We start from the raw sequence: 13889 nt of genomic DNA, 5'->3' as shown, positions 1-13889 counted from the left end.
GACACACGACTCATCTCGAGACACTCGACTCATCTCGAGACACTCGACTCACTTTCAAGACACCCGACTCACTTTCCCAAAAATCATGGGTGTCTCAGACACTCGCTTCATTTGCTATGAGTGTTTAGGGTGTCTGTGCATTAGACTCATGTGCCTAGAATTGAGCGGGTGTCAAAAACGCAAACACCCTAAACGCACAAAGCGATCTGTGCACTCAGGGTGTGTGCTCTTTTCTTGTTGTTCATGAGTGCGACACACACTCGAAATGTATGAGTGTGATTCGGGTGCCGAAAAAAGACACCCTTGACGTTCTCTGATATATATATCTGTGGCATCTATAGACATGCAATTATGCATAAACCTACATGTGTTGCGTTGTATACTGAGATGTAGATGGCTCCAAGGCGACAGATCCATTATGACGATGCTGAGATTGTTGTAGACACGCTGGGGCCAGTGAAGAACTTGCTGGGTAGATCATTGGGAATATATATATATTATCTATATATTCAAGAGAAGATCGAAAAACTAGGGCTCTTTAATATGTAAACTGCTTTTGGGTTGTTTTTGGTTTTTGAAAACTGAACTTAACCTTGAAAGGTTGGTAAGAGATCATTTTCAGTTCATAACTCATCAGCTCTTATCCAGCTAACCTCCTTTACTTTCTTAAAATCGGAAACCTATATACTCAAGGGACAATCGAAAAACTAGGCCTCTTCAATCTGTAAACTGCTTTTGGATCTCTTTTTGCTTTTGAAACTGAACTTAACCTTGAAAGTTTGATAAGAGAACATTTTTAGATCATAAATCCTAAGATTTTTCCCAACTAACTTGAAAGTTTGATAAGAGATCGTTTCTAGTTCATAAATCCTAATATGTTCACCAGCTAACCTCCTTTACTTTCTTAAGATCGGAAAACTGTTTACTCAAGAAGCGATCGAAAAACCAAGCCTCTTCAATCTGTAAACTTTTGGATCTCTTTTTGTTGCTTTTGAAACTCAACTTAACCTTGAAAGTTTGATAAGAGAACATTTTTAGTTCATAAATCCTAAGATATTCCCCAGCTAACCTCCTTTCTTAAGATCGGAAATCTAGGCCTCTTCAATCTGTAAACTGCTTTTGAATCTTTTTTGGTTTTTGAAAACTGAATTTAACCTTGAAAGTTCATTAAGAGACCATTTCTAGTTCATAAATCCTAAGATTTTCCCCAGCTAACCTCCTTTACTTTCCTAAAATCCAATCAGCTTTAGTCATACCAATCAAACTTCTTTAAAATATAATATATATACACCTTAATCTATATATAATTTAACCCTTTTTAGCCATCAAAAGTAAAAGTTAAAACGCATCGCATTTCGTATAATCATAGAACTTTTTATTGCTGTTTGCACACTGATAGCACTTAGGACATAGACATTTCTTCCTAACTATATAGTTATCCGTTAATTAGCATTATAATAAGTAGTTATATCTGTAATATCTTTATCATTATCGTTACAATTACAGTTAATTCGATTAAGCTCGGTTAGCAGCTAGCCGGAAAATGCTTTCGTTTTTGTGTGTTTTTTTTTTTTTAATTTTTGATATTTTTAACTTGGTTACATATAAGGGGGGTGGGGTGGTGAAATGGGTAATCAGGATATAGGTATATGGTAACCATATATCATCAGTTAAGGGTGATATTAACAATATGCGGTATATATAGTAGCTGATATGTTGCCGATATTGCTTGGTTTCGTGTTACGTTACGTTACGTTGCGTTACGTTATCTCGTTACGTTTGCTTCGCATGGGTTTTGTCGATCTCGATCGCCCTAATATTTACATTAAGTAGAAATTTGTTAATCATAATCGTTTTAATCATATTTATATATATATATTTGTGGGTGGCTGCCACATCTGCCTCATTTCTATGTACAAAACATTCTGCCGCATCGCTCGGACTTCGACGACTCCTCCTCCTTCTCCTCCCCCACACAACGGGGAACGTCCACCGCATTACAAACAAGTCAACATAACGATTTTCATTAAATATTAGGACAAAAAAAAAAAATATTCGTTATAATTAGAATAAGATTAATAATATAAAAAATAATAATAGTTTCGGTTTTCCCTTTTCTCTCGTCCCCCCTCTTTAAGCGGCTGTTTGTACAAAAGTTCATCTCTATCCGGTTCTAGGGGGGGTTCCTCTTCCTTTTCCGGATCATGCTTACTCCTTAGCCACTCCTTAAGTATGTCCCCCTTGCCTTGTTAGCGTGTTTGTTCATCCCTTGGGACCAGCGCAGCCCCGCATGCCCCCCAGACCCATGCCCAGGCCCGCGTTGCTCTCCTCAATGTAGACATTGCCGGGCTGCAGGGCCTTCAGGATCCGTCGCTCTTGGTGCTTGTTGCCACGTTTCTCTGCAAGAAGATGAGAAGATCAAGATTGGATGAGTTGGGCAGGCCACAGGCGTTGATACCACAGGCTGTCGAAATCGAGTGACAGCCAGCCAAGCCATCATTTAAATTCCAGTCACCCTCTTCGATATCGTTTTCATTTGCATTTCGGTTTTTCTGTTTTTTTTTTGGGGTTTTGCAGACCCCCAGGAAAGTTTTTGGGGTCAGGAAACTGAAGCTTTATGGTGGTAACTAGATTGGTTAAGGGATCAGAGATTGGGGATCAGGGATCAGAGATCAGAGATCAGAAATCAGAAATCAGAAATCAGAAATTACAAGTCAGAGATCAGAGATCAGAGATCAGAGATCAGAGATCAGAGATCAGAGATCAGAGAGCAGAGATCAGAGATCAAAAATTAGAGTTCAGAGATCGGGGATCAGGAATCAGAGATTAGAGATCAGTGATCAGTGATCGCAGTTTAGAGATCAGAGATAAGAGATCAGAGATCAGAGATCAGAGATCGGGGATCAGGAATCAGAGATTAGAGATCAGTGATCGCACTTAAGAGATCAAAAATCAGAGATCAGAAATCAGAGATCACAGATCAGAGATTAGAAATCAGAGATCAGAAGTCAGAAATCAGAGATCACAGTTCAGAAAGATCAGAAATCACAGATCACAGATCAGAGATCTCAAATCAGAGATCATGGAATGCTATATATACAAATGTATAACCTCACAAGATCATCTCAAATCGTGTTTAAGAAGCCTTTTAATCGTTAAATTTGAAAGCTATTACTTTTCTTCTTTTGAAATTTACCTAGAAAATCTTTCTTTTACATCCCTGAATATACAGATATATAGCTATATAATATATCCAATGTGCTATATCCCCTGACTGCTATGCAAATCCCTTAAAAACCCAACCATTAGTTACTCTTCTTGTTCCCCTAAGGCTAGCCTTTTCCCGCTGAGAGTTCATGGCCATGCAACGCCTCCTGCCAAGCTACTCAAGTGGCTGACCTCGGTCGGGAAGCTAGCAAAAGGAGATGCCAGAATCTATCCAACTAGGACAACACTTACCAGGCAGCAGCACGTGTTGCGGCTGGAAGATACCCGACTGTGTCGCTGCTGCAGCTGCTGCTGATGCATGCGTCGCCGTTGCCGCGGAGGGCAGGCCACGCAAGGCATCCGCATTGCCAATGAAGAAGGTGCCACCGTCCAGGCTCTGAACCTCCGCCAGCTTGGCCATCAGCTTGGTTGACAGCTCCTCCACATCTGCAATGGCAAAGTAGATAAAGACAGAGAAGTGAGTGAGTGAAAGATTTGCATGTGGAAAACCCCTTTTTCCGATCTGTTTTTTTCTTGCTGACCCCCCGGGACAGGAGGGCCTTCGATCGATGCTTAAATTAAAATGTTTATTAGGTGCCACACAGGAAATCAATGGCCATAACCGGATTGCAAATTGTAAACAAGAGGCGATTTTCCAACAGCCAGGCAGGCAGTCAGCTAGCCAGCTAGCCAGTGGAAAAGTCAGTGGGCGGGCGGGCGATCGGCCAGTGAACGAGGCCAGCAGTAGATAATTTATCATTTATTTATAAACTGCCATTTGGCGGGCGGGAAAGAGGTAGATGTAGGGGAAAAACGAAAATGGAAAATTAAGTTCCCATTGCCCAAGTGAAAAAGAAAAAGAGTAGCGCCCGCCCGCCTGGCCGTGGATGATGTGCGTCTTGTTTTTTTCCTTTGGGTCCATCGTTCAACGCCTTTTATTATAAACAAATCGGCCAGCGGCAGCGCGAACAATAAAATCTCTTGGAAAATAGAAAAGAAAACAACGGCAATGGAAAATGGAAAAGGAAAACGGAAAAGCCAAGCGAGGCCAAAACAATTTTCAAATTTGCGCAGTTCAATTGGATTTTCGGTTGTTTTTTTTCTTCTCCTATTTTCTAGCCACACATACATAGAGTCATACATATGTGAGGCAGCCAAATGAGGTGCGTTTTTGTTTGGGGCACGGCTAACGATGCTGCTACTTCGGCTGCTGCTGCTTTTCCACGGAAAAGATTAGTGAACATAAACGGAGGGCAGCGTGGAAAATCAAAGTCCAGGAAGCAAATAATGATGAACTCTCTACACAAAGTCCATAAACAAGGCGAAAGTTTTTATGAATCGACACAGCTGGACTCGCTAAACTGGGCCAAAAAAAAAAAAAAAAATCGATGAATGGGTAAAAATGGCAAAAAGCCATTTCCCAGGCCCTTTCTTTCTTTCTCAAAATGTAAGATGTACCAGCGATCTTCCGTTCTATTTATGGAAATGGGCTGCTTGCTGCTGCTGCTGCAGTGGTGCGAAAAACATGTAGAAAGAAGGAAATGCAAGAGCAAAATCCAGAAAGGCATCCACCAAAACATGTGCAACATTTTCTTTTCTCTGCCACTACAACAACGCTCTCTGTGGCAGTTGCCTTGCGCGAATATTTATCGCCTGTGCCTGGTACGAGTGAGATTCCTTCTCCTTCTTCTCCAGCAAGCGCGTGCCAAGACTTCCCTTCTTTTTCCAAAGCGGATGAGGAGGATGCGGATGCCCAATTGTCAATGATGCGCTTGAACGGAAAGTGTTGCAGTTGCACCTTCCCAGTTTCCCGCTTGTAAGACACAGCAGCTGGTAGCCGTTCAATCATTTGGCCAAAGGGGGGGAAACTCTAAACTGTATTTATATATATATTTATAGAGATCCCTTCTGCAGGCGGAAGCTGGGAAGGGGGAGGGGACGGGGGAGCCGACATTACCATTAGCGGGAGAAACTCCGGTTCAAGTGCAGCCCTGCCCTGCCCTGCCCTGCCCCGTTCTGCCCCTTTTTTTTCCTCCGCTTGTCACTTTATTTTAAATCTGTCGATGATCACCGACCGAATTCTGTTGCACCGAAAACATGCATACTTTTCCCTAGGCATTTTCTTCGTTTCCTGCCTGCTGTGTGTGTATATGGGTGTGCGTGTGTGTGTGTGTGTGTGTATGTGCCTCTATGTTTGTGTCATGGAAAACATGTTTTTCCCCATGGCTTGTGTGACATGATTTTGGAATTTCTCCACATGCCCGCGGAAATGTTTCAACAAACATCCGCTTGTCCTTGAACGGAAGGGGGAAAGATACTCATCGTAGTTCGTGTTGGGTATGAAAGAGGAAGAGTAGACCTGAGATTTTTACCTGCCCTTCCGAGATTCATTTCCTGCTGCTGCTACTGCAAGTGCCTACTACGAATCTAAGCCCCCCACCCAACCCACATTCGGCCAAAACAGCTGCAGATCCATAAATTTTCCACGCTGGACACGCCGCAGCGTGGGACGACGTGGTTGTGTCGACACGCCCTGAATTATGATTAAATGGAGAACAACATCTCCGGGTGAGATCAACAAGAAGCCATATCAAAACACGGCATAAATCTTTGGGTCTCTGGGTGTGTGGGAGGGGTTGCTCCAACGGAGACGAGGATGAAAGACTAGGATGTGATGGCAACATGTGGCCAGCGTCTGTGCGATAGAAACTCTTTTTTCCCCATTGGACTTTCAGGTTTTTTGCCCTGATCCTTCTACTGCCAAGAGCAACTGTACCTTCAAAACCATGGACATGTTTCGGTCAAGTTCTACATGGCAAAGACCCACACTGCCTGCTAATTGTCCTCGCCATTTGGCATGCAAATCGCGACTCGCATGCGCCAAAAAGATTTTTGGACATATCGTTCTACTTTGGCACAGGCGAAGTCCAGTCCTACCTTGGCTCCCTTGTTGCTTGTTAATATGTACGCTTTGGTGTTGCAGATCGACTTGACTTGGCTTGCTGGCCAGCTGATCGTGCAACAATTTCGCTGGAACAGCAACAATAGCAGCGGCGATGCCGCCAAGAGATTCGACTGGACGTCGACTGGAATGGCGGGCCTTCATACATCAAAGTGTCGTGTTCTGGGCCCGTCGTCGTTGTCTTATAAATATGTATGCCCTTTCCCTCTTCCTCCCCCACCACCACCCTACCAAAGCCAATCGTTGAGCATGCCAAGCAGGCAAAGATTTCTGGCTGGGATTTGGGACTCTGTCGCTGGGGCCCTTGGCCAAGCAACGAGCTCTGAATTCGAAATTAGCCTTGGCTAAAGGGCAGGGGGATCGTTGTAGAGCTGCTTTTTAGCAGGTGAAATGTGCCCGGGAGCGTGTGAAAAATAATCACTTTGTCAAACTGGGAAACTAGGCCTAAAGCTAAGGCTAACAAAGATCTAAACCCATTAACTTACCCTGATCTAGGCGACGTTCCATGCGGCGCCATTGGCGCATATGATGGATAAGGATGCAGGCTGCCACCGAGAAGAAGACCAGGCAGGTGAGCACCGCCACATAGAGGACACCAGTCTGCCAGTCCAGAGCCCAGGCAGCGGCCGCCTCTTCGTGCAGCTGCTGCAGTTGCTCATGGGTCAGATGCTGCAGTGGAGCATTGTGATCGAAGTGCTCATACTCCGAGGACTTTCGGCGCTATGGGAAAGAAGTTAACTTTAATTTCTGGCTAAATTTCCTCTTGATAGCCAGACTTACCTCCTTCCAGTTAGGTTCGGTCTTGGCCAGGACAACCCAATCGATCTTAAGATCGTAGATGGAACCACAGATAGTGTCCGTGTGCAGCTGACAGGGACGTAGTGGTATCATCTCGCCCTGGCAGCGAGTGCAAGGAGTACAGCGATCTCGCTGCGAATCCCACCAATGCTGTGGGTTGCAAGGTGAACTGGAGGAGATGGCCATTTGACTGGCCGTCGGAGGTTCCGTTGGCGCAAGGCCTGTGTCTGTGTCAGAGGTGGTGGATGAAGAAGAAGTGATGGTTGTGCTGGTGGCCACCAAAGAGCAGGTGGTGGATAGCAAGAGCAGGGCCAAATAGCTGCCATGACTTAGGCTGATGTGACTGTGGCTGGTTGGTTGTCGCCTTCGTCGGCGCTTGTGAAACGTTGTGTTTGCCGCCGTATGCGTTAAGTGGTGGCCACTGTTGTTGCTTCTATCCATCGCTAAACCATGGCTGCTGCCTGGCAGTCTTGGCGGCATCATCTGCAAGTAAAAAAGAAAGAGAATTTATTTTATGAGCGAACTTTGATGGGAAGCAGCTGCACAGTTTTCCCATGGGAAAAACTTTGCTTGGGAAAAAAAAAAACTACTACTACTATTACTACTACTATTACTGATGCTTATTGATATTGTAGGCACTTAGGAACCAGCTGGAGACCAGAAGCCATCTTCTACATAAAAATAATTCGCGCAACGGCAAACTAATAAACGGCCAACGGTCATAGGCATGCTAATATGTTTCTGTATGCTGATAATGCGACGCCATCTCCCTCATCATCATGATGATGGCGATCATCATCATGATCATTATCACCATCATGATCATTATCATCATCATGATCATAGCGTTGATGTGGTTTATATGGTGATCATAAATGCGTACAGTTTGCAATCAACTTTAATGATGGCGAGTGCTGGGTGCTATCTACTCTTTGCCCTTCCACAGCGGCACCGGCTTCGGCTTTGGCTTCGGCTTGGGTTCAATGCTCATCCTCATCCTCTTCCTCTTCCTCTACTATTTGTTTATGCTGCCAGTTGGACTGTTCCTCCTCCTCCTCCTCCTCCTTAGATTCGATTCGATTCCTTTGCCGCATTAACGACAAACTATTATAGACAGCGATTATTATTTATGCCGCGAACGCGACAGCCAAGTCAAGTGGCAGGCAAGAAAGTCAAGGAACCAAAAAGAGAGAGAGAGAGAGAGAGAGAGAGCTGGCACTGGCCACTTCCGTTTCACCAAAGAAGTAATATCCCTAACCTAGGGTTAGGTTCATCCCGAAATGAAGAAAACAACGCTACGAGGTTTTTCCCTGGAAAATCTGGGCTTCCCTTTTCTCTGACTTTGCCACAATCACAACCCATTCACCAGCTCTAGATGGGATTGGATGGTGTATATACATGAGGGATGGGGGAGTGGTGGGGTCGTGCACTTGTCACGCCCTGGGAAGCGGGAATCGGGAAGCGGATGGATGGAAGGTAAAGGGGAAGGAAGGGGGAATATTGGATAGGGACAGGGGCAGGGAGAGGGACTGGGACAGGGGCAGGGACAGGGACAGGGACAGGGACAGGGACAGGGACAGGGACAGGGACAGGGACAGGGACAGGGACAGGGACAGGGACAGGGACAGGGACAGGGACAGGGACAGGGACAGGGACAGGGACAGGGACAGGGACAGGGACAGGGACAGGGACAGGGACAGGGACAGAGGCAGGGACAGGGACAGAGGCAGAGGCAGGGACAGGGACAGGGGGGCCTACGCCATGGCCATGCCATAGAGCAAAACCAAATGCGAACGAGGGAAACAACAACAGGAAGAAGAAATATTTAATTAAAATCAACCATTATGGCCACCGTCACCATAACAGCGGGTGGGGTTAGGGTGGTATGCAAGCATAGAGTAGGGGGAACAAGCAGAAGAAAGAGCAGGAGAAAGATAGCTGGGTGCGGGTGCCGGTGTCGGTGCCGGTTCGGGTTCGGGTTTAGGTTCAAGCGGATGGATTGAGTTAGCCGTATTGATCGGATAAAATTGGAATTGCCGATCAATTGACAATTTGAACATGAGGCCAGTGCCAGAGCTCATTAGCATGAGCAGCGAGACAAGTGGTTCCAGGCTATACTTATAAGCCTGCTATCAAATGAATTTTTGTATCGGAAACACCATAGAAGGTATTGCCACTTCCTCTGCCCTCCACCTCCTTTAGACTCCCCCTCATTAAAAGCTCGTTTGCCTAGGCTGATTAGATTTTATTTCCCAATGCAATGTCTTCGTTGTTGGTAAAAAAAAAACCTGTCCAAAACATAAATATAATATAGTTCCGGTTTGAAGTGATATGCTTTCACCCACAACCCACTCTGATCGTGATCGTGATCGTGATCGTGATTCTAAGAGACAGTCTGCCTTCAAAGCCAAAGCCATAGCCATAACCATTCCCATCCCCATCCAGCCATAAATAGTGCCAGAGATCGTGCTCTGAATTGTTAACCATATGGAATAGTTTCTCTGTGCGAATTCATAAGGAGGAGTATATCGTTCATATACAAGAATATATATATATATATATACTATTTTTCATATTGCTTAACCGAATGTGGATCATGGCTGCGGCACCCAAAAGCGATCACTGATCTCGGCAAGCTAAAGACAAGCAGCCAGTCCTCGGACAGTTTGAGTGACAGCGGAATTGCTGATGGCGAATGGTAGTGGCTTCCCAGAGCAGCTCATTTTTAGACCATGTGGCTGGCTGGCTGACTGGCTGGCTGACTTCTGGCCAAGACTGGAGGCGGAAGAATAAAGGGGTAGGTAGGTAGGTAGGTAGTCTTGGGCGAGGAGATTATTATGTCAGCAGCCATGTATCTAGAAGATACTTTTGCTGTCTTCTGTCTGTCTGTTGTTTCTTTTTTGTAGCTCGTGCTGGTGCTGCTGCTGCTGCTGTTGCTGCTGCTGATGTTGTCGCCGTTGTCTGACAACTGACAGTGACAGCAATTTAAATCATGTTGCGTTTTTCTTTTTTCTTTTTTTTTTCTTGTCTCTCATGCTGCACTAATTGAGGCTGAGGCGCGACTTGCCCCAGAAGGCGGAGAAACTGAAGAAGGAGAAAAGGCGGTGGGGAGCAGCCAGAAGGTGCCTTTCTAAATGGGTCAAATGAATGGCCAACCAGGCAAGTCCGTCCCGCATTTCCAATGCAATTACCAAAATGTCCAAAGGAAGGATGGCTGAAGAGGAGCCTCCTGCCTGAGGAGGAAGAGGAGATGATGGTCTCCACGCATCCCTTTGCCTTTCCCTTTTCCCCTCTGCCAGCAGCTGGCCGTTGTTGCTGCCAAAGAATATAAAGCACCAGCAGAGAAAGAGAGAGAGAGGGATTGGCGTATTTTTAACTTGCGACCTGAAAATAAAATGCACATCAAACGGAATCAGCTTGCAACATGCAGCATGCAGCGTGCTAAGATGTGGCAGCAATAAGTGAAGTCATGATCTTGGCGCTGCCAAAGAAGAGGGTTCTAGTTTTGGCCTGGTTAGGATTGGGTTGCTATGGTTTAGAGGTTCTCTAGGAAAAGTCACTAGAACATGATATTTAAACAGGTCGAGGGGGGGTTATATGCAAACAGGAGAAAGGTTACTGAGGTACCTAAGGGTTTCTCAACAACTAAAACTTAAATAAAGAAGGTTTGGCTTACAAGATATAGTGTAAATATAAGTTAAAAGTGATTTTCCATTTGAAATTTGAAGTGAAGTGTAAATAAGTCTGGGAATAGGAGACGAGAACAAGGGCCTTGTCAATAGCATTTGCCCAAAGAGCTCTGAGAAAGTAATTTGAGCTAGAAAAAGTGGAATTCTCTTAAAAAAAAGAAAGATTTAGACCTCTTCTAAGACTAAAACCCAAATCATTAACAAAAACTGATTAAACTCGAAGTTCCAAGTCTCTAAGAATCATCCCAAAGAATGCTGGTTAAACGATTTTCTACCGTTTGGCGAGTCTCAAATTTTTGTTTATTTTATGAAGAATTCCAACGACTGACTCTGATTCTTGCTAGAATCTGGACAAGAGGAACTGAAGAGCCATGCTCAACCTCTCCCGCCCACTTGTGCAGCCTCAGCAATCCAACCAACAACAGCAACAGCAAATGGAAGCTGATGAATGCGCCAGAGCGAGAGGCAGTGGCATTTATTAAACTGTCAGCTGAACGCTCACGAATTTTATGATTCTGAATCTGCGGTTGAACGTTTTTTTTTTTTTTTTTTTTTTTTTTTTTTTTTTTGCTTTTATTTTTGTTTTCTCTCTGTTGTGTAAATTCCAAAACGCGACAAAACCATTAAGCACTTTTCATGGGGCAACGAGCAGGGAATTTAATGAAAAAACAACGCTGATGGAGGAGGAGATGGAGGAGCTGGAAGAGGAGGAGGAGAAGCAACAGCAGCAGCAGCATCATCAGCAGATTCTGCTAGCTGGGAACGCAACCCGATCAAGCGGCATTTGGCATTTGAGTAGTAAATTTAAGTAGAATTTCAAATTCGAAAGTTAGGAGATAGTCCCCCGTTCTTGGCCAACCGCCCATCATCAGGTGTGCTCTGGTTAGGATCAACAGAAAATGGCCAGTGAATCACTTTTGGTGTTTACTCAAGTGTGCGCCGGGCCTGGCGAATGTTATTCCTGCCCAGAAACAAATAGCAACTGGAACAACAAGAACATGACATCTGGCGTGAGGCCCCAAAACTTAAAGTGCAAAAAAAGTCTAGTTAAGATCTAGAATTCTAGAGAGGGAAAGTTTGAGTTTTCTCTAGCGGCAAACTGGAAAAATGCAATCAATCTTCTGGTATAGGCCTAACAAGTACAGTAGCATCTGTTTGTATATAACCCTAGGTTTATGTTGTTATGTAAGCAACATTTGGAATTGTTGGGAGTTTGTTTTTCCCTATTTTATATTAGTAAAAGGGCAAAGCCTGAGAGCCAGCAGAGAGAGCCCGAGGAGCAGACCAACAAGTGCGGATGCCGTTGTCTCCGGTTTACCCTTTGCATCTCCTCCTTCCTGTTTGCTGTTGCTGTATTCCCTATCTGAATCTGTTTCTGTATCTGTATCTGTATCTGTTTTTGCAACTGTATCTGTATCTCTTACTGTATCTGTATCTGCAACTGTATACATGTCGGAGTAGTAGTTGTAGTTGTAAGCCCCCCAATGGCACAGCCAATCTGTCCATCCATCTCGTCAGTTGTCCGCCCTGTATGGGGGGTTCTGTGATTATGATTGCCTCTCTCTCTGATTCTGATTCTGATTCTGATTCTGGTTTTGGATTTAGCTTCAGATTCAGATTCGGCTTTTCTCTCTACTTTTCTGGCATTTTTTATTTTTTTTTTTTCGCGCGGATCCAATTCCGATTTTTCGCTTCTTTTTTTCCGTGTCTTTTTGTTTCTGCCACCGCACAGAGGGCTGCCTCTGTTTCTACACTCGATTTATATTTTTTATCATTTGATTTAATTCAATTCCATTCCATTTCGGTGTGTCTGCCTCGGTGTCCGCGCCTAACCCCTCCCCTTTAACTTGCCCCATGAATCCGGAGATCATCATTGCCGCCGCCGCCGCCGCAGCCGCTTCCGAAACAGAAACAGAAACAGAATCTGAAGCATAAAGCATAAAGCATAAAGCATAAAGCAGAAGCAGAACAGACAGTCATAACCATAAGCCATAAAGCATAACATAACATATATAGCATTATATAGCATAACCAGAAGATCCGTAGATCGGGAGATGAGAGATCTCCTCATGCAAGTGGGCATTGCTTTCAGGGCTTCAGAGCTGCCGGCGTGGTTAAGATTGCAAAATAATTAAAAATATAAAAAATAAATCAAAATAATAACCTGAGCTTCTTGCTGACTTCTGACTGTGACTGTGACCCTAACTGTGATTCTGACTCTGACTGTGACTCTAACTGTGACTGTAACTCTAACTGTGACTTTGCAATACTAAATAAATCACTCACTTTTTCGCTTCTTCACTCGTTTGTTTGTTGTTTGCGATGATGATCTGCGATGATGATCTGCGTCTGCTGCTCTTTTTAGCTGACTGCCTGCCTTCCTTAGATTTATGCCACATTCAATTCGCGACGGCAGACTTCATGTTTTGCTCGTTAGAAACGCGAGCACTTTCAATGGATCGAAATGATCTAGTATAGTGATCCTCGCTCGCACTGCCAACGATATTTAAAGATCGATCGTTTTGTCAATCAATTGCACAATTAGCACTTCTTTCTTTCTTTTTCGCACTGCCAAATAACGCGCAACAGGAAAAAAAAAATTGATTGGAAATTGGAAAAAAAAATATATACGAGAATCGAGTACGGATCTCAGAAACTGAGAATTCGACGAGAGAGATGATAGATACACTGCACTTTTATTCTGTATTTCGGCCGTCGCGAGCAACGCCAGGAAAATATGGTTCAGGCAAGTGGAAATACGTTTTCCTCGGCTTGATTTTCTTTTTGGCGACCGATCGCAACGATGCGCAGCTATTCGCTGGCTGTGAGAGACTGAGGACGCTCGGCCATGGCGTTGCCTCTATACGCCGACAGTTAGGAGCGGCTCTCTTGGGATTCCAATGACGTTGTCGATCCACATTCCACATACACGATCCAGCTCTCTCTATCTCTCTGTCTCTTTATGCTGTCTGAAAGTATGCAGTGTTTACGTGAGTGTCAATGTACCTACGCGTGAACGATGTTTTACGTGATGTACCTACGCGTGAACTTACTTTTTGCCATAAATAATGACAATGCCAATCTTAAACTGGGCTTTAAACTGCTTTTAGAGACTATTTCCTGTTCTCAGATTTTAAAAGAGATGCTTGCTGGAAAGATATTTTCATCTTAAGAAGAGATTATTCCCAATAAAATTGAATTTTAATGTTTTTCTATGCCAATTTTAATTTTAA

The 13889-nt window shown here is 44.3% G+C and overlaps 1 protein-coding gene across 1 annotated transcript; it reads right to left on the bottom strand.

Annotated features, from left to right (window-relative positions):
- Window positions 1-1353: 1353 nt before the first annotated feature.
- Window positions 1354-13495, bottom strand: LOC108109994 (tumor necrosis factor receptor superfamily member wengen). Its single transcript, XM_017218830.2, has 5 exons — window positions 12943-13495; window positions 6950-7450; window positions 6655-6889; window positions 3460-3654; window positions 1354-2399 (listed from the first exon to the last, which is right to left on the bottom strand). The coding sequence occupies exons 2-5, from the start codon at window positions 7448-7450 to the stop codon at window positions 2263-2265; spliced, it is 1068 nt and encodes a 355-aa protein (XP_017074319.1). The 5' UTR covers window positions 12943-13495; the 3' UTR covers window positions 1354-2262.
- Between the last annotated feature and the right edge of the window lie 394 nt (window positions 13496-13889).

The sequence above is a fragment of the Drosophila eugracilis genome, unplaced genomic scaffold, assembly GCF_018153835.1.
Source record: "Drosophila eugracilis isolate 14026-0451.02 unplaced genomic scaffold, ASM1815383v1 contig_394, whole genome shotgun sequence".
Lineage (NCBI taxonomy): Eukaryota > Metazoa > Arthropoda > Insecta > Diptera > Drosophilidae > Drosophila > Drosophila eugracilis.
Note: the sequence above shows the minus strand (reverse complement) of the source record. Positions and strands in the feature narration are given on the sequence as shown.

Excerpts from the sequence above, each read along its gene's own strand:
- LOC108109994 (XM_017218830.2), bottom strand. The coding sequence starts at position 7,450 with ATGATGCCGCCAAGACTGCCAGGCAGCAGCCATGGTTTAGCGATGGAT. Across the intron at positions 6,890-6,949 it reads CCGAACCTAACTGGAAGGAG|CGCCGAAAGTCCTCGGAGTA; the intron begins GTAAGTCTGGCT and ends TCTTTCCCATAG. Across the intron at positions 3,655-6,654 it reads GGAACGTCGCCTAGATCAGG|ATGTGGAGGAGCTGTCAACC; the intron begins GTAAGTTAATGG and ends TTGCCATTGCAG.